The sequence below is a fragment of the Mustela nivalis genome (genome assembly GCF_964662115.1).
Source record: "Mustela nivalis genome assembly, chromosome: 4".
Taxonomy (NCBI): Eukaryota; Metazoa; Chordata; class Mammalia; order Carnivora; family Mustelidae; genus Mustela; species Mustela nivalis.
The window spans coordinates 63840381-63862451 of NC_139023.1; the positions used below are offsets into that span (position 1 = coordinate 63840381).

Here is a 22071-nt window from a genome sequence, read left to right on the forward strand (position 1 = left end):
AGCATGCCCCCAGCATCCTCCCACAGACTGCAAGCTGCAAGCCGGCGATAACGGACAGCCCAGCGGGTGGCTCCCCTGCAGGGCCACAGGTCATGCCAAAGCTCTCAGGCCCCACTCCCGCCCGGCAATCACAGACCTGGGAACTGCTCAGAGACATCAGGGACCTCAGCTGACAGCTCGGCGGGGGCAGACCTGGCCCTTGGCTCTGCTGCCAGTCCCTCCCCAACACCTGCACCTGGCTCAGTGCCCCACCTGTGGGAACCTGCCTTTGCCTGGCAGCTCCCCCACCACACAGGGCCAGGATGCAGGGTGAGCCTCTTCCCACTTAGTCCGGTGGTCCCGGAATCCTCCCGCCTCACCTCTCCCCCCCACCCTCACCCCCACCGGTGCTTCCCCTTCCTGAGTGGGGGAGGAAGTGAGAGACCCTGGCCTCTAGGTTACTTTCCCCACTCGCAACTGCTTCCCGCAGGCTTACTGCCACCACGTGTGACACTGTTGTCTGGACAAGGCGGGGAGCTGCGGGACCTCATTACCTACCGATCTATTATGCCTCAACCTGAGTTCTCGCTATAGAAACGGCGGCTGCACGTTAAGGTCTTTTGGGGGCTGGGGTATCTTTATGTTGGCACGAAGCTGACAATTAGGAAGAAAAGAGGTCTCTGGGCCTTGGTCATAAGTAGGGCTTGGAAACATTCGTTCATTCAACAGACAGTATCCAGATCCTACTATGTGCTAGGCCTGAACCCTGATGTTGGTCATAAACTTAATCTTTATCAGTAAAACTCCCGCAGCCCTGGTTCTGGTCAGAAACCTCTCTCAAGGTCCTCTTCCATCTCTCCAGCCTGCCTGAGCCATGACCATTCTCCGGGGCTCGGAAGGAAGGCGTGCAGATACTCTTCCTCGTCTTACCTCTCCGATTTCCCTGCCTTGCGGGCCCTCAGCCCCACCCAACTTGGGGAGCCACAGGAAGACCGCAGGCTGGGCGGAGGGGCAAGGTGAAGTGGATGAGGCCCCTTGCTACCCTGACCAGCTGGTGGCCTTGCCAAGGTCATAGGCATCTCAGGGCGGGGCACAGGGAGGAGGGAGGCGCACAGTCAGGGGTCGTGGCCCTTTCTGCAGAACAGTTAACACATTTATCCCGGAGAGAACTCCGAGCCTCCGTCTCCACCCATCACCACAGATGGGCCACGGGCAACAGTGTGGTTTCCTCCAGGGCAGGCTCTGGCTTTCCGGCCTGGCTATAGACCCCAGGAAGCTGGGGCAAGCCACTGCCCGGGCACGGCCTCCTGGGGCCTGGAAAGCCAGATGGAGTATGCTGTGGGGAGCCTCCACCTCCTAGGCCTGTGCAGCTGGGGGGTCCCAGGGCGAGGGACGAAGACCAGACTGCCTGGCTCTCCAGTAGCCATGGCTTCTGCCATGTGGCCTTCCACAAGCCATTCAACCTCTCGAGCCTCAGTTTCCTCCCCTGTACAACTGGCAAAGCGAGGCAAACTGCCAGGCTGAGCAGGAAGAATGTGCCTGCACGAATGGGGTGAGGGATAGGAGCTGATTCCCTCCGCAGTGGCCGCCCAAGCCACCAGTCAGACCATTCCAGAATCTCTGGTTAGTTTGGCAGAGAGTCTAGTCTGATAGAGTTAGTCTGCCAGAGTCCGGGTGGGTGTGGCTGGGGTGGACATGTTCCTTCGGGAAGAGACGGAAGTAGGGAGGTGAGAGGGGTCAGTCTGTGAGGGACCCTGAGTGTCTCTTGGGAAAGGTTGGTCCTGGAGGTAGCAGGGAGTGTCGGGAGGGGTGTGAATGGGGCAAGGTTTGTGTCTTAAGACAGTGGTCTCCATGGCTGGGTAGGGATTTCAGAATCAGCTGGTGCACAGTACTCTTCTAGAACTTCTATAGCTTTTCAGAGAGGCTCACCATGGCATATCCTCCCTTCCCTACCCCTGGGTGAGCTCTGTATACTCCTGTGAACGGGACTCTGGGCAGGTGACAGTGCCTGGGCTTAGCCAGGTGCCATTGCTGACCTCAGGGTCTTATGCAGGCCACTTCCCCGCTCTGACACATCTCCTTGTCTGCGGAAAATCATTCCGAGATTGCCCAGCCTGCCTCCAGCACAGCGGTGAGTTTGGGTAGTCCATCCTGGATAGAAAAGCCCTTTGTAAACGGTGTGTGATGAAGCATTAAGGTCATAACTGTGTTATGCTGAAAATAGTGGGTCTCACCATTCTGCGGCCCTAGTGATGACATAAGCCAGCAAGGTGACCTCGTTCAAGGTAAGACGAGCACCCCACATGGAGCTCCATCCCAGGACCTGAGATCATGACCTGAGCTGAAGGCAGACACTTCCCTGACTGAGCCACCCAGGCACCCCAGAAAGACATTTTTAAAGATAATGGTGGGGGGCACCTGGGTGGCTCAGTCATTAAGCCTCTGCCTTCAGCTCAGGTCATGATCCCAGGGTCCTGGGATCGAGCCCTGCATCGGGCTCCCCACTTGGTGGGAAGCCTGCTTCTCCCTCTCCCACTCCCCCTGCTTGTGTTCCCTCTCTCGCTGTGTCTCTCTGTCAAATAAATAAAATCTTAACAAAGAAATAATTGGGGATACCGAGGAATTCTTATTCATTGTGTCCAATCTACACCCATTATGGTACTTTGGCTTCAGAAAGGACCGACCGGGCCATCTCCGGCCACGCAGGCCCTGTCAGCAGGGTGACACAAATAGGGACCATGCTGGGGTCCCCTGTCCCTGCACCGGCCTCCACCATCAGCTACGCAGGAATTGAAACAGAGGGATGACAGGGAGAACAGTGCTGGAGATGGGCACTGGACAAGCTGGATGGGAGCCACACCTGACCCAGTGGAGGGAGCGGGGAGCGGCAGGACACCAACACGCCTACCCCCAGCACTCTGCTTTGTACACATTTGACATTTTCCATCATTAAAACTGTTTGAAAGATGAAAGCCAGGTGTTCATCCCACAGTGGGGCCTCATTCTGCAGGGCCTTACTGGGGTCAGAAGGGATGGAGGTGGCACAGCCTGGGCCCTTGCCCTCTGCCAGGAGCAGGCTCTCTTCTGGACCCAGCAGGCCCCAGAGAGCGAGGCTCCCATGCCCCCTCCACCCCGGGTTAGGGCTAGGGTTCCAGGCCTTGCTGAGCTTCACTCCCTGGGGCCAGGTGGATGCAGGGGAGATGGGGGACCTTTCTACCCCTCAGATCCGGGCCTCCCACCGGGTGAGTTTAGCGCACCGCCCCCATCGTCATTCAGTGTCCTGAATCTCTTCCCTCACCTGACTGTTTTCAGCTCAGACATCCACTTGGAGCCCTGACAGGGAGATGAGCAAGCTGGGCGGCCTCTGCGTCCCCCAGAATATGGACCTGAGTCTATGCGCCCTCGGAGTGATGCTGCAGGGGCCCCTTTCTACACCTACACTCCCACCCGTTCCTCCCAGATCTCACTACAGCCCCCCCCCTCCAGGGGCCGCATCTCCCCAAGTCCTCCCAAGAGCCCAAGGACATGGCAAGCGATCCATGGGCATCTCCATTTTACAGATGAACAAACTACGGCTTGGGGGGGTGGGGGGTGAGTCCTGTGGGTGGGCCCTCCTCCCCCTAACCCTCCACCCCCTACCACCACAAGGGACAGGAAGTGAATCCACCAAACAGTACAGCAGCCCAGAACAGGCCTCTGGAGCTGGAGGGTCTGGGTTCAAATCCTGCCTGTGTACTTGGCTGGAAGGTCCGTCTGCCTGAGTCTCAGTTTCCTCACGGCAACACGGGCAGGTGCTAGGCTGTCTGCTAGGGATCTGAGGACTGTGCAGAGACCCTACAAGGCAAAAGGTTACCTGGGAGGGTGGCCCAGAGATCATAACGGGGAGCATGAACGGGGTGAGGCTGGTGTGGGTCTGGCAGCCGCTGAGGCAATGTTGGGAGGCACTGGGAGGGACCAGGGATTCTAGCAAGAAGGGAGTCTGGGAGTTCTGGGTAGAGGGCAGGGCAGGTACCAAGGCTGATTTGTGAGGATAACCCTGGTAGTTCTGTGAACTTGGAGAGACCTCAGGCCCAGTGACAGAGCCTCACGGGTGGCCGGGAGGGGTGCTCTGCAGAGGATCGTTGCATGTGGGAAGGAGCTGCCCCCCTGCCCCCTTCTGCCCTCTGCACCCTCCTCATGCAGCGCCCGTGTGGGACCTGACCCCACAGCTTCTGAACCAGGCCTTGCTTTCTGAGGATGACAGAGGCAGGCAACAGAATGATGCCTTTAAGAAACGAGGCTATTTGGAAAATTCCACTGGGGTGTTCAGGAAATGGGAGCCCCGCCCCCAGGCACTCTGCTTCCCTCATACCTAGAGCCTTCCAGGCCTCTTGCTCCTCTGAATATTCAGGAAGCCGAGGCCACAGGGAGTCTCCCCCACTCCCCCAGCAAGGCCAGGCATTCCCTAATTCGGAGGGTCTGTTGGTTTCATTATAACTCTTTTTTTTTTTTTCCCCCAGGCAATTACTTGGGATGCTCTGGGAATGGATGAGCTTTGATTCTGGGCCAGATCCAGCTGGGTTCAAGTGTTCCCGGGAAAAGGGGCAATGGTAGGGCATCACAGGGTCACTAGGGCAGCTAGAGACACTGTGACAGAGGGTGGGCCACACCAACCAGTCTCGGAGCTCTGTTGTGCTGCCTGGCTGTGCACGGATCCCTAACCTCTTGGGGCGCGAGCACATAATGGGGCTTGCTTTGCTTAAAGTTCTTGATAAGGAGGGCTCTGGACACGGAGCCCTCACAGGACTGTTTACCATGCTTCTCGAAGTCTGCTGGTCACCCATCAGCAAGCATCCTTGCCCATCTTTAAAAACAGCATATACTTTTTGTGGGGAATTCTGAGTTTCAAAACATAGGGACAGAAGACCATCAAATGTGTTCTGAGACTCATTTCAGTGTTTCTGCCTGTTCATGCCTGTGAATGATGCATATTCCGTGTTCTTTGCTTATACTTTATTTAAAATTCAGTATTACTCTTATGACTTAAGGATGTCTTCTGTCTTATAATAAACTTTTTTTAACAGCTGCATACGAGTCTCTCCATTTAATCTCCCCTCTGATCAGACATCTACATCATGTCCGTTTCACTATTGCAAGTAACACCGGTGAACATATTTTTACACTAGTCTTTGCCTGAATTTGGGGGTAACTGTCTAAGGATAGCTCCTTTCAAGCATAGGCACAGACTGGAGAGATCCTGTGTGTTACACTTTCTTCTTTCCCTTCCTTCTCTGTTGGAGCCATGCCTTCTCTCATTGATGAAAGTCTTGCTACTAGGACATCTGCCTCCCTGCGTTCATCGAGTTTAACCTAGTGCAGTCCTGTAAGTGCACCTGCTAAAACTGGGAGGAAAATGCCAGTTGATGGCTCTGGTGTGAGGGTCTGAGGGCCGCTTCTTGCAGCCAAGTGCAGAGGCTGTGGTGTCTTCTCTGCTGGTTCTGACACTCTTCCATCTCTGTGTCTCTGGCTGTCTTCTTTGGGCTGAGGTTGTGGGAAACCTGACCTGCATGCAGCGCTCCCTGTCTGTTTTTATTTTTTTATTTGTTACTTTTATGTTATTGCTCAATTTCCAGGAGCAGCAAGAGAACCCCAAATTCCAGGCATTGTTTCCAAAAAGTAAGCACTCCCGTGTCCGCGGGGAAGAAGGTAACCCTCCCGGGACTCAAGGCAGAAAGGATGAGTTTTCTGGTGGATTCTGGAAAATGCTTGGGCTGAGGGGAAGCTCTTTTGAGATCAGTGAGGGCTGTGCAATCTGCCTCTGCCCCGTGGGGATGGTCTGGCCCTGGGGGCTCGAATGGAGGCTGGGGACCAGGAGGATGAGAGGGAGGATGGCAAACGGGTGAGGGCTTCCAGACCGTGGAAAGCAGCCCTGGACCGGGGGGCCTCACTGCCCAGCGCCTGTCTCCTTACCTGCAAAATTCAAGTCACTGTGCGAGCTCGACAGGTTATGGGGACAGATGCAGGTGTGAGCAGAATTTATTCATCCATTCAACAGAAATTTATGGAGATCCCATTAGGGGCTGGGTGGGGGAGGGTTGGGGCAAAATGGGTGTTTGGGAGACTAGATCCCCATATCTCCTGAGAAGAGATGCAAAGGGATTTTGCAGGGCAAGAGACCTCTGGCCTCATTCTGTGCCCACTGCCTATACCCCCTACTCTTTGGGCCTGTTTCCCCTCTGAGGGATGGGCTGGAGGACCCTGATGCTGTGCTTATGACCCTCCTGACATCTGCCTTTGGTCAGTGAACCATTTTCCTTGCAAGGAGATGGGGCTGAATTGGTGAATGTCCACCTGTCTCTCAAGACTGGGGATCTGCGAGAGCAGGAATTGTGGGCTGTCAGTCCCTCTGGTGTGGCCAGGGCCCACAAGAGTGGTTCCCATGGGCACCAGGCGCCTGCTCCTGTTTGTAAGCCCAGGGAGGCTCAGAGGTCAGGCCTGCAGTCCCTCTGTGGGCTCTCTGAGGAGGCCCACATCCCCCCTCCCCTCGGTGGGCTGACCAACACACTTTTTCTATGCCGTATTACTTGGGGGGGGCGGGGCAAGAGCTTCCCAAACAGGCCCGAAAATGACAAAGCCAGACAGTTTTTTACATTTAACCTCTCGGCCACTTACTTGTTCTCTAATCTTTGCACAACTTGGGAGGTGGAGGTGTTAGGAGTCTGGTAGACAGGGAAAGCCTTATGGACACAGTCTAGGATGGGTCACTCAGTCCTGGGCCCGGAACTGAGCCGCAGGAGCTGACAGCCCGTAACTGTCTTTCTCTAGCAACAACTTTGCAGCCAGCCCTCAAAGGAACAACTGGGGTGAGAATCATTGTGAGGGTCTCGGGGTTCGGTCTGCCTGGGGGAGGCTGGATTTTTGCCAAGGCAGTCAGCAGTGCTCACTGTGAGCACTGTGTGAAATCCACTGAGTGTCAGAGCTCACTGGCATTAGCACGGGCCCCCCTTACAGAGTTGTCTCCCTATTACAGAGGGGTGCTGGGAGGCGCCAAGGTTCTCAAACAGGTGATGGGAGTGCAAACGCCCACATAGCTTATCTCACTCTTCTTATTTTTAATTGTTAGGCTCACTGAGGCTATTAAGTGACTGATGGGCCCCGAGGAAGGGCTCTTGGCTGGGGCAGGGAGCAGGGGGTGGGTGGCAGGATGGGGGAAAAGGTGAGGAAAAGGCAGATAGAGGGCGCCATATGTAAATCGGAAGGCCAAAAATTTTCTTTTTCTTTTTTCTTTTTTTGGTTCTGGATTCAGAACAATGGTTCCTAGTCATTATGGGGTTTTAAAACCCTAAGACTCAGAATGAGGGTGGGAGGGAATTTGGGGGAGTGGCCAGGAACACTGGGAAGGTGGACTTATTAATCCTATTTATTACATTGCTGACTAAGTAAGCCCTGAAGCAAGTCTGTATTTTCCTGTTAGTATTTTCTTAAAATAAGCAGGGGGAGGGGGCACGTGGGTGGCTCAGTGGGTTAAAGCCTCTGCCTTCAGCTCAGGTCATGGTCTCAGGGTCCTGGGATCAAGCCCCACATTGGGGCTCTCTGCTCAGCGGGGAGCCTGCTTCCTCCTCCCTCTCTCTCTGCCTGCCTCTCTGCCTACTTGTGATCTCTGTCAAATAAATAAATAAAATCTTAAAAAAAAAAAAAAAGCAGGGGGAAGGCTTGCTGGGGTTTGAAGGAAGGTCAGCATTTTTCCTTAAAACCACCCAGAAGTGTAAGCATTTGTAAACTTCTATTATGCACCAAGCACTGTAAGGGGTGTTAATATATTCTATTCTCTTAAGAGACTGCTTTTTAAAAACCCCCCCCCCCCCGTCATCTTAACGAATAGGTGTTAAGAGTTGTTTTTTTTTTTTTACTTTTTTTTTTTTTTTTTTAAAGATTTTATTTGACACAGAGAGAGCACAAGTAGGGGAAGAGGGAGAAGGAGAAGCAGGGAGCCACCCAGGTGGCCCATGGGAGTTTTTAGACCTAGGACGCAGAGGCAGTAGAAACAAGCCAGGGGTTCCTTGGCCCAACACTAATGACCATGGCTCGGACAAGTTCATCTTCCGCGGCAGGCTTCCAGATACTCTAAGACATTCCCCTTCCCTCACTGCTCTGCCAATTCGCAGTGGACCCGACTCTCTGACTTCTCCTCTCTGGTCATTCTGGCCAGGGACAGCCCCAAGGGCTCCAAGCCTTGTGTGGATCCCAAGCCTCCGGGGTCCCAGCCACTGAACTCTTTCCTCTGCCCTGATGTCCCCAGAATAGAACAGTTCAGCGACTACTGAAGTGCCGACTCCAGGACCAGGGAACAGACACGGCAGCACACAAGATATCCCCCAAGGAGGCTTCGCCTAGTCTCGGAAGGCGGCTCCCCGCGGGGCACCTGGCTTCAGACCCGTCTCGGCTCCGGCTCGTCCTGGGATCCGGGCCAGCGACCTCATTCCCCACTCCGCAGGGCGGCTTTTACCGCAGACCCGGCCCAGACTGTATCCCCCTGCGGAGGCTGTGATTTAACATAGCTGGGGCACGGCACCGGCGTCCGAATTTTCAAAAAAACCCTCCAGCGCGGCTTAGTGCGAGAACCACGGCGCTGGCCCCGCGGAACAGCTCGGCAAAGCACTCCCAGCAGAGCCCGTTTTACAGATCAAGAGACATAGGCCGGACCGGACTGACGGCCACCGGACGTCCCGGGGCGCATTCGCCCCGCACACCTGCCGGGAGGCAGGGGCGCCCATCGATGCGCTCCGCCGCTCGGCTCCCCACGCCTGGTCCCTGCCCGCGCGTGCCCCTTCCCCCTCCCGGCCGCTTCCCACTTCCAAGATGGCCGCGGGTGGAGCTGACCAGGTACGGAGGCCCCTGGCGGGTGTCCACGGGGACCGGGCGGACCCGAAGATCCTCTCAGGCCTCCCCTCGCGGTCCCACTGGGCCCTCGGGAGAGAAAAGGGCCGGCGACGCCTCTTCGGAGCCCGCGGCGGGCGGGCGAGCGGCCCAGGAGTGGCAGCGGGGCGAGCGTCGAGCTCCAGGAGCGGCGGCGGCGCGGCGGGGGGCGGCAGCCGGGCGGAAGAGCAGCTGCAGCCGGCAGGGGGCGGGGCGAGGGCGCGCGGGGCGGGGTGGGGAAGGGGGCGGGGCAGGGGCTCGCGGGGCGGGGGCAGGGCTCGCGGGGCGGGGCGAGGGCGCGCGCCGCTGTTGGCCGCGGGCGGCTCGCGCGCACCTGCCCGCCCGGCCCACCGCCTGCGGCGCGCCCAGCGTCCTCGCCGCGCAAGTTGCGGCTCCCAGGGGGCCTGGGCTGCGGGCCCGTCGGCCCCGGGGATGGCGTCGGAGCCGCGCTGACTTCGGTACTGAGGGGATCCTCCGGCGGGGGTCGGGCCGCGAGGGAGGGAGGGGGACCGGGGCGCGCGGGGCCGCTGCCACCTGCTGCTGCGTCGGCGGGCGCGGAAGGCGGGCCGGGCCGGGGCGCGCGGCTTAGGGACCGGCCTGTGTCCCCCCGGGCCGCGCGGCCGCTGCGTTCCCCCGCACCCGGGGAGCGCGTGGGGTCCGGGTGACCTCGCGGGGCCGGGGGCTCACGACTCCTCCGCCTCTTGGAGACGCGCGCGCTGACACGCTTCTTTTCCGGAACTTGACGAAAAGTTTTGTTCCTGAGGCGCCGGGCTCCTGAGCCCGAGAGGAGCTAGCTCGGCCCGCGCAGCCGCCCCGAGGGGTCCCCGCCACCTCCGGGGTCTCTGACCCCCGACCCCCAGGACCATAGAACCCCCAGCCCACTCCACTTTGAGGCCCCGACCACCGGAACCCTCTCCACCTTGGGATCACCTCCATCTCGGGGCCCCTCCCCCACAGGTTCTTGTCCACCTGGTGGGGAGGGCGACCCCTGGCCCCTACCACCCCAGGAATCATTGAAAGTGGCCTCCACTTAGGGGCCACTGGCATCTGGGGTCTCCGACTCCCGGGACTCCTCTCTACCTTGGAGTTCCCGACCCCTTTTCTTTTTGGAACCGCTGTCGCCAGACCGCAGAACCCACGTTCTCAGACCTCCTGTCCCGGAGCCCCTGGCTCCGGTAACCTCAGGGACGCCCCCCCTTTCCGGGGCCACAGAATTCCTCTCTGCAGGAGAGACCAGAGAGAATGGGCTTGGGGATCCTTCCCACCGGGCTGACAGAGGGGCCAGAGCTGGGGTGTTGGCGCATAGGCGTCCTCCCTGGGCACAGAGCTCCCAGGAAGAAGATTGAGGCCATGTTGTGGAAGCCTCAGGAAAGGGCAGGACTGGCCACACAGACTCCAGGCTCCTGGCTCGGGCAGTAGGCATTTAGTGGACAGAGCCCTCCTGGGCTACCCCCCATCCCCCCCCCCCTTTTTTTTTTGAAATTGCACAGCATCGTTTTTCCCCAGGAGGGTATTGAAAGCTTTGCTTTGGTAAGTTCAGTGTGCAGGAGGGTCCTGAGCGTTCACTTATTTTATTTCCTGAGGCTAGTTGAGGAGGGTGGTGTCTTTGGGACCCTGTCAGCAGATGTTTGTACCTCCTTGTTGTCTTGACTTCCTTTATTTTTTATTTTTTTAAGATTTTATTTATTTATTTGAGAGAGAGAGAGAGAGAGGTGGAGAGCACGTGACAGAACACACGCAGGCACACGGGCACCACCAGGCAGAGGGAGAGAGAATCTCAAGTAGACCCCACTGAGTGTGGAGCCAGGTGGGGCTTGATCCCAGGACCCTGAGATCATGTCCTGAGCCGAAGCTAAGAGGCAGGTGCTCAACCAGCTGAAGCACCCTTTTCCCCTCTTTTACAGCTGGATTACATCTGCACACCGTTAGGTGCTTTGCCTCGGCCCGGCTGGTCTTGCAGCGGTCTTGGAATGCTGCCTCTGGCCCAGTTTCTCTGGCCAGTACCACCCCTGCCTCAAGTGTGGCAATGACTTCTTCCTGACTGCTTCTTAACTCCCTGTCCAGCCCCTGTTGCTCTTTCCCCCTCCACCCCCTGCAGGCTCTCTTAGTTGTATATATTTGATCCCTGTAGATTGTGGGCTCCACCTGATCCCCAGCCCTAATGAGAACATGGTTATTGAGTGAGTATTTTCTTTGGGAAACATTAAAGGAGGTAACGTAACTGATCCACGGTCCCCCAGCGGGGTGAGAGGCATGGGTGGGATTCAGATGGCCCTGGGTTGCTCGGCCAGGTTCACCTCCCCTTGGTGTTCAGCCCGGTCCCAGTTCCTGTCCCAGTTCCTGCTTAGCACTTTGCTGTGTGCTGAGCTGGGCTTGCTTCCTCCTGGTGAAACAGTTTTCACAGTGTGCCTCCAGTCCACCCTCTCACATTCAGCATCAGTGCTGCCCCGCCTGGCCTCTGTTGATCCCGCCGTTCTTCTCCATTCCTCTGTTACTCCTCTGGACCACTGTCCTATTCCCCTCTGTCCAGTGGGCCAAGTTCTGTCTTTCAGGCCTGCACTCTTCCTCTCATCTGTGCTCTGATGAAGTCATCTCTAACCCTGAGGACCTGCTTATCAGAGCAGCTTAGTTTGGAATCTGTCTCCCCTGTTGGTCAGAGCTTCTGACGGTCATGTCCCCAGCCTTAACACAGGGGATGCCTGCCCAGCCTATAGTGGGTGCTTGTGGAGCTCTGGGACCTTGGAGAAGATTTGCTATGAAAATAGGCATTTATACATAATATGGAAGAGAAGGTTTTAGGAAAATGAGTGGGTGTCATCTGTTAATGTTTGTTTTAGGACAGTTATGAAATTTCTAGGGCCTGAATTGTTAAGAATTCTAGGTTGCCCAGCTGGAAGGACCTCAGGTAGATCAGCTGGGCTTATCACCTCATTTGACAGATGGGCAGTTGAGGCCCAGAGCTTAGTGCCACAGAGCAGGTGTGAGGAGAGATGTCAGTGACAGGAAGAAACCAGAGGGTGAGGTTTGCCTGCGCAAAGTGGCTGAGTCTGGGCTTTGTTTATGCAAATGAGTTGCTAAAATGGTGGGCCAGAGCCGGCTGGCCGTATCTGCCCAGGAAGAAGTAACACCAGCTTCTGAGGTTTAACTCGTGCCAGGCATGATCTAAACGTTTTATATTTGGGGGCGCCTGGCTGGCTCAGTTGCTGGGCGTCGGTCTTAGGCTCAGGTCATGGCCCCGGGGTCCTGGGATGGAGCCTGGCCTCGGGCTCCCTGTCAGTGGGAAGCCTGTTTCTCCCTCTCATACTCTCCCTGCTTGTGTTCCTTCCCTTGCTGTGTCTCTCTCTGTCAAATAAATAAATAAAATCTTAAAAAAATAAATCAAAATGCTTTATTTGCCTAAGGAGACGGGAGCTGTTACTGTTCCCATTTTACTACGTGGAAATTTGGGCACAGGGGTGTTAAACGAATCCAAGGTCACACAGCTTGTAAGTGGAGGAGCTAGGCTTTGAACCCCGGGCAGCCTGCCTCCAGAGCCTGCATTATTTTTCCCCCTTGTGTATTTCGTTTTTAAAGACCTTTTCCCTGAATGCTGACATACAGAGGCTTGTAAAAATTGTTAAGCATTTAGTTTATCGAGCATTGCAAAGCTTCAGCAATCTGGTGTGTGCTTTGATGTCAGACCTGGTGTGAATCCAGTTTCTGTCACCCTGTGACCTTAGGTGACTTACTCAGCCTCAGTTTCTCCACCGAGCTTTGCAGCCTTGTGATGAGTGGAGCATGTGATTACACGTAGCAGGTTTGCTGCCTGGCGAGTGTTTAATAAATGGTTTTCTCTTAATAATTAAGACTGTAAGTTGTGCTGGTTTTGCTAAGTGGTCTGAATACTTTCCTCTTCTGTCAGTTACCTGTCAGTCACCTTGAGATACTTATGCTGAGTCACTTTGCTAAGTCACTGTATGTAGCTGAAACATTTGGGGGTAGTGGGGGGACAAAGCCCCCCCTCCGCCCGTGCAGTGAAAGTCCTTATTTAAAATTTCCCACCTGTGCTTTTTTTTTTTTTTTTTTTTAAACATAACCGCTTTGGGGCAGTGAAAGTTACATGTCTTCTCCTTTGGGTTGTGAAAGAGCCTTTGGGGACCCTCAACAGCTTACCTCCAGTTTCTGCCTGGCTTGCTGATGGGCCAAAACTTACTTAAATAACATTCTGTTACGTTCTAGGCACCTGAAAGTTGCTGTTCACCTCCCAGAGGAATATATTGAACTTCTAGGAAATCCTTTTTTGGGATTGTTTTTATCCTGAAGAAGAACCCATTTAAAAATCAAATTACTTTTATGGTTAACATTTCCATTGTGCATAATGCAAACTGAGCCATTATTCTCGGCCCTGGTGCAGTGGGAAGAGCGAGCGTACGGAAGCACTCCCCGATTGGACCATGAGGGCTATAAAGCAGGAGACCATTCTAGGAGCTTAGCACAGGGCCTGGTACTCATTAAATTGTAGCTTTTTGGTGATGCTCCGGGGTCTTTGGTGTTGCAGACCTGGTCCTATCCTCTTGAAGCTTTGGCTCTTCGTTTCATTTCAGGTCATGATCTCAGGGTCTTGGGATCGAGCCTCGTGGTGGGCTTTGCATCTGTTGGAGATTCTCTCTCCATGCATTTGCATGTGCACTCTCTCACTATCTCTCTCTCTCTCAAATCTGTTAAAAAAAAAAAAAGATTAAGGGGGTATGGAAATCAGTGGCAGAGCTGGGCTGATGGGCTGCTTGGCAGCAAAGGCAGGTGCGTCCTCTGTGGAGGCTCGGGGAGAGGCACGGTGTCAATGGTGCTGGTGGGGGTATGAGGAAGCAGCCCCCAGCAAGCAGCCAGTGAGGACCCCGGATGGGGAGGGCCCCGGGAAGTGAATGCCCATAGGCAGGAAGAGGTACAGGCAGGTGAGCACCAGAGGATGTCTGCATGGATGGGCAGCACCCTTTCTCCCCGAAGCTGCCCGCAAGTAGAGGTATGCCGGCTGGGGACACTCAGTCATTTGGGTTTGGCCTCATAAACTGTTTGTTTATGAAGGCATGGTCAAGTCCTTGTCACTGCTTTTTAAAGAGAAGCAAATTAAACTGTTGTTCAGGATGGACTTGTTTTCCAAAGTCTCATTCAGAGTCACTGGCAGAGCTGCCATGGGCTTTCTGACTTGTCCGGAAGGCCTAGCCCGGGCGGGGTGCAAGGTTCAGGTCTGGCCCCGGGTGGGGTGAGAGGTGCGCTGTCTCTTGGGGCGGTAAATAAGATGCAGATTCATCTTGCTGCCTGGAGGGAAAAAAGCCTTCCTCTGATCTGTACTTGATGTCTTATGTGTTTTTCCTTTGTCTGGGAGGTGACAGCTAGTCATCCTTAAACTTGTATCCCATGGCTGGCCACCTGGGTCTGGAGGAGTTAGAGGGCCTGCGGGGTCTGCCGTGGCCACTGCTGGAGGGGATTGTCCCAGGCTTTGGGAAGCCGGTGTAGAGGGAGGAACTCTCTTCACTTTGACTGTTCCTCCCAGAGTGGTGGGCAGCCAACAGGGCATGGGATGGTCATGCCCGGCTTGCTGCCGGGAACTTGATTGGGGGGGAGGGGTGCATTTCTTTCTCATCTCCTTAGGTCCAGGGCTCACCTTGTTCTTGAAGCAGAACCCACTTGCCATAGATGTTTCTTGAACGGACTGTCCCGGAAACCTGCCCTCTTAGAACCTAATTGTTAGTAATAATTAACTCAGCAAGTAGATTTTTGAATTCTTAATCCATGCAAGGCATTTGGCCAGACAGTGGTATCTGGAACCTGTTAGCCCCATGCCTGCCTGAGCTTAGAAACCCTCAGAGGGCCAGGGGAGCAGCAAAGGGCCAAGGGGAGCAGTGGACGGGGAGCAGCAGAGTGCCAGGGGAGCAGCGGGATAGACAGTTGTCTCAGGTGTGGCCAAAAGGAGCCTCAGAGAAGGGAGGACCTTCAGCCTCCTGGGAGAGCAAGGGAAAGCTTCTCAGGGGAAGTGTCCTTGGAAATGTGCTGTGTCTTCTTGTGGCACCTGCTGCCACATCCCCAGGGATGCTGGTGGCCCAGGCCGTGGGGTTTTGAGAGAGGCAAGGGTGACCGCATGAGGCTGCCGAGGCTGTCAAGGCCAGGGTGGGAGGGCTCTGTGCCAGCTCAGGGAATTTAGGCTGATCCTGTCTTTAGAAAACGTGTGACTTGGAGGCAGGCCATCTGCAGCTGGCCTCCTGGCAGGCATCCAGCAGCCACCATGCAGCCTCTCTGAGAAGCGAGTGCTTTGTGCGTGCAGCCCCGCTTTGGGGCATGCTTGGAAGGCAGGTGCTCTGGCCAGGGGCTTCTGGTTTCCTAGGACTGGTGGCCCCAGGCGGAGGGGTTTGAGGACAGGTGGCCTGGGCCCTTGTGGGGTTTGGTTTGTGAATCTGCTGCAAGCTTATTTCCCTGCAGGCCGCCAGCCTTGTTTGTGGGGTTTAAGGAACTTCACTTGGACTTGGACCGAGGGAGGTGTCAAAGGTCATTCATCTTCTCCCTGGAAGAGGCCCTTGTTCTGTAGGCCAGGGCCCCAGCAGAGAGGAGAGAGGGGTACAGAGGAGGCCATGGCCAGGTGGCTTTGGACCCTGTCACCCCAGGTTCGGCACCCTTGTGCTCTTGTGGCGGTTCTGGGAAGGGGTCCCTGCATCCATTTGGCACACGTTTTGTGTTCCATGACTTCTCTCATCTCAGAATTGCTGTCTGCGGGCACCTGTGCAGGTCCTGCAGCTCCTCGCACGACTGCGGGGGCGGGAATTCCTGTCTACTGGGCCTAGACTGTGGTTGGACAGGGGAGAGCAGGTGCCCCCACTGAGTCCTCTCGTTGTCTGTATCCCTGTATCCCTGTATCACCCACTTTCCTGCCAGCCGGGAGGGAAGCCGAGGTCCAGGAAGGTTACACTTTCTCCCTGTGGTAAGTGGCGGAGCCAGAATGTCAGCTGGTCCAGGAACCCAGGTTCCAGTGCCATGTGTGGTGAGGGTTTCCTCTGGTGTTTCTGGCTTTTTGCCAGTTTGACCTGTCAGACTATTGATGGCTTTTCGATGATTCTAATAACTCTCAACATTGCAAGAGATTAGCTTTTCACTGTGTGCTAGAAATGTTTCTTGCTGTATTTTCCTTTTTTTTTTTTTTTTAAGATTTTATTTATTTATTTGTCAGAGAGAGAGCGAGCACAGGCAGAGTGGCAGGCAGAGTCAGAGGGAGAGGCAGGGTCCCTGCGGGGCAAGGAGCCCGATGTGGGACTCGATCCCAGGACGCTGGGATCATGACCTGAGCCGAAGGCAGCTGCTTAACCAACTGAGCCACCCAGGTGTCCCTGTATTTTCCTTTTAATTAAAAAAATGTCGAAGTCTCAAGGCGCCTGGTGGCTCAGTGATTTCAGCCTCTGCCTTCGGCTCAGGTCATGATCTCAGGGTCCTGGGATCGAGCCCTGCATGGGGCTCTCTGCTCAGCGGGGAGCCTGCTTTCCTCTCTCTCTGCCTGCCTCTCTGCCTGCTTGTGATCTCTGTCTGTCAAATAAATAAATAAAACCTTAAAAAAAAAAAGTCGAAGTCTCAAGTGTATGTGCATTTGAATCTCCCTGTGTCTCCCTGTTGGGACTCCTGTTGTTCCACTGCATGGCTGGGTTCAGGGATTTCCTAGGGCAGGGGCCCCAATATTGGTGGCGGTTTTGGCTGGAGGAGCTCAGGCCTGGGGACTCGGGGTGGCTGCAGCCCAGGAAACTGAGGGCAGTGGGAACTGTGGCCTGAAACTGTGTTCATGTGTGCTGAGGTGGTGCCCAGAGTCTTCCAGAGGATGAACTGAAGTTTTGCTCAGTAGGTTAGAGAAGCACTGGATGGAATACATTTATTTTTTATCATTATTTATTTATTTATTTTAAAAAAGATTTTATTTATTTATTTGACAGGTAGAGATCACAATTAGGCAGAGAGGCAGGCAGAGGGAGAGGAAGGGAAGCAGGTTCTCTGCTATGGGGCTTGATCCCAAGACACTGAGATCATGACCTGAGCCGAAGGCAGAAGCTTAAACCACTGAGCTACCCAGGCGCCCGATGGAATACATTTATAATTTTGTTTCTGTATTTAATCCTAATTATGTGTTTTTGTTTTGGTGTAGTGCAGTGTGGTTCTACCTTGTAAGAAAAAATCAGTAATTGATCAGTGCAACATTGTAGTTTAATAGCCCTTCCTCACTTACCGGGTCATATTTCAAGATTTTATATTTAGTTCTGTCTGTTTCTGAATTCTCCATTTTGATTCTTTCCTTCATTTTTAAAATTTTTTATTTTAAAGATTTTATTTATTCGAGAGACAGAGAGAATGAACCAGGGGGAGGGGCAGAGGGAGAGGGAGAATCAGACTCCCTGCTGAGCAGGGAGCCTGATGTGGGGCTCCACCCCAGGATCCTGAGATGATGACCTGAGCTGAAGGCAGATGCTTAACAGACTGAGCCACCCAGGTGCCCCACATTCCTTCATATTTTTATTTTTTCTTCAGTGCTACACTGGCTGGCTGGTTCCTTCGAATTCTGGGAGGGAGGGAAATGACCCCCTCCCTGGTTCTTCTAATGAATTTGCTTTTGCTGTGTTGACTGGAGAAGGGCCAGGCTTCCTGAAGGGGAGCGGCAAGGCTCAGTGACACCCGAAAGGGAGTGGCTATCATTGTTCCCACTGTGCTTCAGAACCTTCCTCTACTGACTCTTTGATGATGGCGGCCACCAGCAGAGTGCTTGCTGGGGCCTCTGCCTTCAGATGCTTTTCTCATGGTAGTGGACTTAATTCTCCCTGGTAGTCAGTATAGTGGGGATTAGAGCCCAGGAAAAGTCCCATTAAAACCCAAGAAAGTGGGGTGACTGGTGGCTTAGTCAATTAAGTGTCTGCCTTCAGCTCAGGTCATGATCTCAGGGTCGTGAGATCAAGCCCTGCACTAGTGTTCATGCTGGGTGTGGAGCTTACTTAAAAAACAAAAAACCAAAAAACAATCCAAAGTACCATTCTTTATGTTGTTCTACACTGTGGATCAGATTTCTTTTTTCTTTTTTAGGATTATCTATTTATTTGTCATGGAGAGAGCACAAGCAGAGGAGTGGCAGGCAGAGGGAGAAGCAGGCTCCCCGCTGAGCAGAGAGCCCGAGGCAGGACTCTATCCCAGGACCTGAGATCATGACCTGAGCTTCAGCTCAGGGCTGCTCCCTATCAGACTGAGCCACCCAGGTGTCCCCGTGGAGCAGATTTCAATAACCCCACCAGATTTCTTTAGTTTTGATGTTTTGAAGGACAGTGGAAAGTGGCTTAACCTACTCCAGGGTTCTCTGTCTGCTGGGGGCTGTGCTGTCCAGGCTGTGTGCCTCCTACGCCATCAAGTCCACCCGTGTCTTAAGCCAGAGAACTGTAGGCAGGTGTGTGTGTGTGTCACTGACAGCTTTGACTCTTGTCACTCAAGTCTTTATTGTAGGTTTATGGTCTTTATTTTTCCTTTTTAAATTTTATATATTTATTTACTTATTTGGAGAGAATGAGTAAGGAGCAGCAGGCAGAGGGAGAAGCAGATTCCCTATGAGCAGGGAGCCTGATGCGGGGCTTCCCAGGACCCCGGGTTCATTACCTGAGCCCAAGGCAGATGCTTAACTGACTGAGCCACCCAGGTGACCCATTATTTTTCCTTTATTATCTGCCTTCCTGAGGGCAGTCTTCTACCTGGGTTTTTATGACTCCACACTAAGCTATTCATCTACCGGGGATGGCCTGTTTTTGGGGTTAGTCTCATACAGCCTGGCTGTGCTGCTAAATAACGCTATGATCTTGGAGCTATTTCTTGACCTCGCTGAGGTTTCCTTGGTTTCCTCCATGGTAATGGGGGTAATATGCCCGGCCTTGTGGACATGTGGGGGGCCATGGCTGACTTGGATGTGGTTGGGGCCATCTCACGGCACGTGGCATACACAATGTATCTTGCTTCCTGTCTTGATGAGGACACCTGGGTTTTAATGCTGTCTTGGAACAGGTAGCACTTGACTTACATGTGGGTTATGAATTCATGTACTTTTGACAGAGGTGTTCTGTTATTTATTTATTTATTTTTAAGATTTTATTTATTTATTTGACAGAGACAGATATCACAAGTAGGCAGAGAGGCAGGCAGAGAGAGACGGGGAAGCAGGCTCCCTGTTGAGCAGAGAGCCAAATGCGGGGCTCAATCCCAGGACTCCGAGACCATGACCTGAGCTGAAGGCAGAGGCTCCACCCACTGAGCCACCCAAGCGCCCCAGGTGTTCTGTTATTATTATTTTTTTTTTATTAAGTAGGCTCCGTGCCTAGCGCGGAGCCCAGTGTGGGACTCAGACTCACCACTGTGAACTCAAGATCTGAGCTCAGATCAAGAGTTGGCCGCTCAACCCACTGAGCCACTGTGGCGCCTCTTCTGTTTATCATTTTTCAAAAAACTGTGAAAAACAAATAACCCTTTCTCTGCCTGGGCCTGTCCTCACACCCTTTGTGCCAGCCCAGGGGGTCAGACACGTGACTGGTGGGGTGCTGGTGATGAAGAGCAAGGTGATTGTTGAAGTACTGTTTTACCCTAGCCTTTGTTGGGGTTATTGTCCCATTATTTTTTATTTATTTATTTATTTTTATTTATTTTAATTTTTAAATTTTTTTTATTTATTAGAGAGAGAGAGGGAGAGAGAGTGAGCACAGGCAGACAGAATGGCAGGCAGAGGCAGAGGAAGAAGCAGGCTCCCTACTGAGCAAGGAGCCCGATGTGGGACTCCATCCCAGGACGCTGGGATCATGACCTGAGCCGAAGGCAGCTGCTTAACCAACTGAGCCATCCAGGCGTCCCTATTTTTTATTTTTTAAGAGATTATATTTCATATCATGGTGATACATGCTAGAACTGTAGCTTCTGGTTCTGCATTAAAACTTGGCTATGTAGGACTTTTTTCAAGGATTTGTCCCTAAAAAGGGCATCAGAGCATTTGAGCTCTATAGCAGAGGAGTATGTCTTAGGCTTTTATAGCTACTGTCTTAATTTCCATCTTTGTGTTTTTTTCTAGTTCCTCCTCAGACCAAGATGACTGATGGAAACCTGTCCACCTCTACAAATGGCATAGCCTTGATGGGCGTTCTGGGTGGTCAGCCAGGAAACCACATTCAGAACCTGCAGCACTTGACTCTCAAGGCCCCCCGATCCCTCTCGTTGCCAGAGTATGGGCCCAGGCTGAAGCTTGGTCCTGTAGACGATCGGCACAGCCTCAAGTCTGTGGACTCCGGCATTCCCACCCTTGAGATCAGTAACCCGGAACCCATCCCCTGCAGCGCGGTCCATGTGAAGAGGAAGCCGTCGGAGCCAGAGATCGTCCCTGAGCGAGCTTGCCAGAGTGCTTGCCCACTGCCTTCCTACACGCCCCCGGCTACCGGTGGTGCTGAGTGGGAGCAGAGCGTGCGGAAGTCGTCCACATTCCCCAGGACGGGCTATGACTCGGTGAAGCTCTACAGCCCCGCCTCCAAAGCCCTGAGCCGCAGCGATGATGTGTCTGTGTGCAGTGTGTCCAGTCTCGGCACGGAGCTATCAACCACGCTGTCTGTCAGCAACGAGGACATCTTGGACCTCGTGGTCACGAGCAGCTCCAGTGCCATCGTGACCCTGGAGAGCGACGATGACCCACAGTTCACGGATGTCACCTTGAGCTCCGTCAAGGAAACCCGTGAGCTTCGCCAGCAGGACTGTGCAGATGGAACCGAGGATGGGAGTAAACTGAAAATCTTGGGACCACTTAGCAGCTTCTTTACCAGGTAACACTGTCTTTGTCTCCGTGAGAGTTAGGTTCTCCAAACCAGCTGCTCTGTTCTCATCTGAAATGTGCTGTGCGCTTCCTGCTTTGCCAAGCAGACCCCAAGTCCGACAGGCGACCGTGATTTCTGCCCAGAGCCTGGAGCCAGGTGCAGTGGTGGGTAGGACTGGTTTGGAGGTGACCCTACTGTCTGCTCGCCGTCACCTCTGTGTCCTTCCCTGGCTCCCTTGCACACTTTGTTGTCATTTCCCAGCTTCTGAGTGGCTGTGGCAGAGGGTGACCCGTAAATGGCCAGTGCTAACAGATTGGCAGCCTTACTCTGTCAGCCTTGTCCTCTGAAGGGCCCTTTACACTCAGGGTTAAGCTCAGGGTTAGGAACCAACATCCCCCCTCGGACCCTGCAGGCCTAAAATAGTTCTGGTGTTGCCAGGCAACCCTGGCCCCATGCCCCCACAGGGCTGTGTGCTGGGCCCGTGTTCTGATGCTGGCCCTGCCCTGCGGCTTCTGCTTTCCCCCCCCGGGCTGGCACCAGGCCACTTGGTTGCCAAACCAGGGCCTGCAGGGCTCCTGTGTCTTACCTTTAGCCCTGGGGTGCACAGCTCCCACGGAGCCTGCTTCTTACCTGTCCTCTTGTGCTTTCATCCAACAAGTGTGTGTGTTCCCGGCTCTGCTCTTAGCAGGGGACTGTGGGAGGGGTGTGTGCATCGAAGTGTTACAGGAACTGACTTCAGGTCAGGCGCATCAGGGCAGGGGACACATCAGTCGTATAAGTAGCCGGGGACCTCTGGGCTGTGCCATGCTGTGGGGAAGGGCACGGGGGGTGTGAGTTGCTGTGCAGGGAAGTGGTGACCTGTTCCTAACTGCCTGTTGGGGGTCCCATTGCTGTGGTTGGCACAGCTGCCCCTGCATGTGTGTACTGTAGCAAAGTCCAAGGAGGACACTTTGTGGTACTGGGTGTCCCCTTTTTCCTTTTTAAAGATTTATTTATTTATTTGGGAGAGAGAGAGCTCAAGTGAGGAAAGGGGCAAAGGGACAAGGAAAATCTCCAGCAGACTCCCTGTTGAGTGTGGAGCCCGACCTGGGGCTTGATCCCACAACCCTGAGCTGAAATCAAGAGTCAGATGCTTAACTGACCGAGCTAGCCATATGCACCCGGTTGTCCATTAGAGGTGGTGTGCTGTGCTGGTGGGCATCCACGGGAGACTTCTGTGGCTGTGGGCTTAAAGCCTAACTCACCGCAGCCCCAGCTGCCTCACCGTCTAAATGTGGACATCGCCCCAAGTGAGCCTGACACCACTTTTGAGTGAATAGATGTCTGGTGCAGGCTGTGGTTCGTGGGGGATCTCTTCTCTGACTGCTGACAGTCAGGT

At 54.2% G+C, this 22071-nt stretch overlaps 1 protein-coding gene across 9 annotated transcripts in view; it reads left to right on the top strand.

Annotated features, from left to right (window-relative positions):
- Positions 1-7863: 7863 nt before the first annotated feature.
- TBC1D14 (TBC1 domain family member 14) overlaps positions 7864-22071 on the top strand; it is a 104642-nt gene continuing 90434 nt past the window's right edge. For 3 of the 9 annotated variants that reach the window (XM_082727513.1, XM_082727522.1, XM_082727520.1), the window contains exons 1-2: positions 7864-8841; positions 19964-20702. In XM_082727513.1, coding sequence (XP_082583639.1) covers positions 19981-20702 — 722 coding nt within the window. In that variant the 5' untranslated portion in view covers positions 7864-8841; positions 19964-19980. Of the gene's footprint in view, positions 8842-9138; positions 9333-19963; positions 20703-22071 lie in introns of those variants that run through there. The other 6 variants (XM_082727518.1, XM_082727521.1, XM_082727519.1 and 3 more) reach the window with 4 other exon arrangements.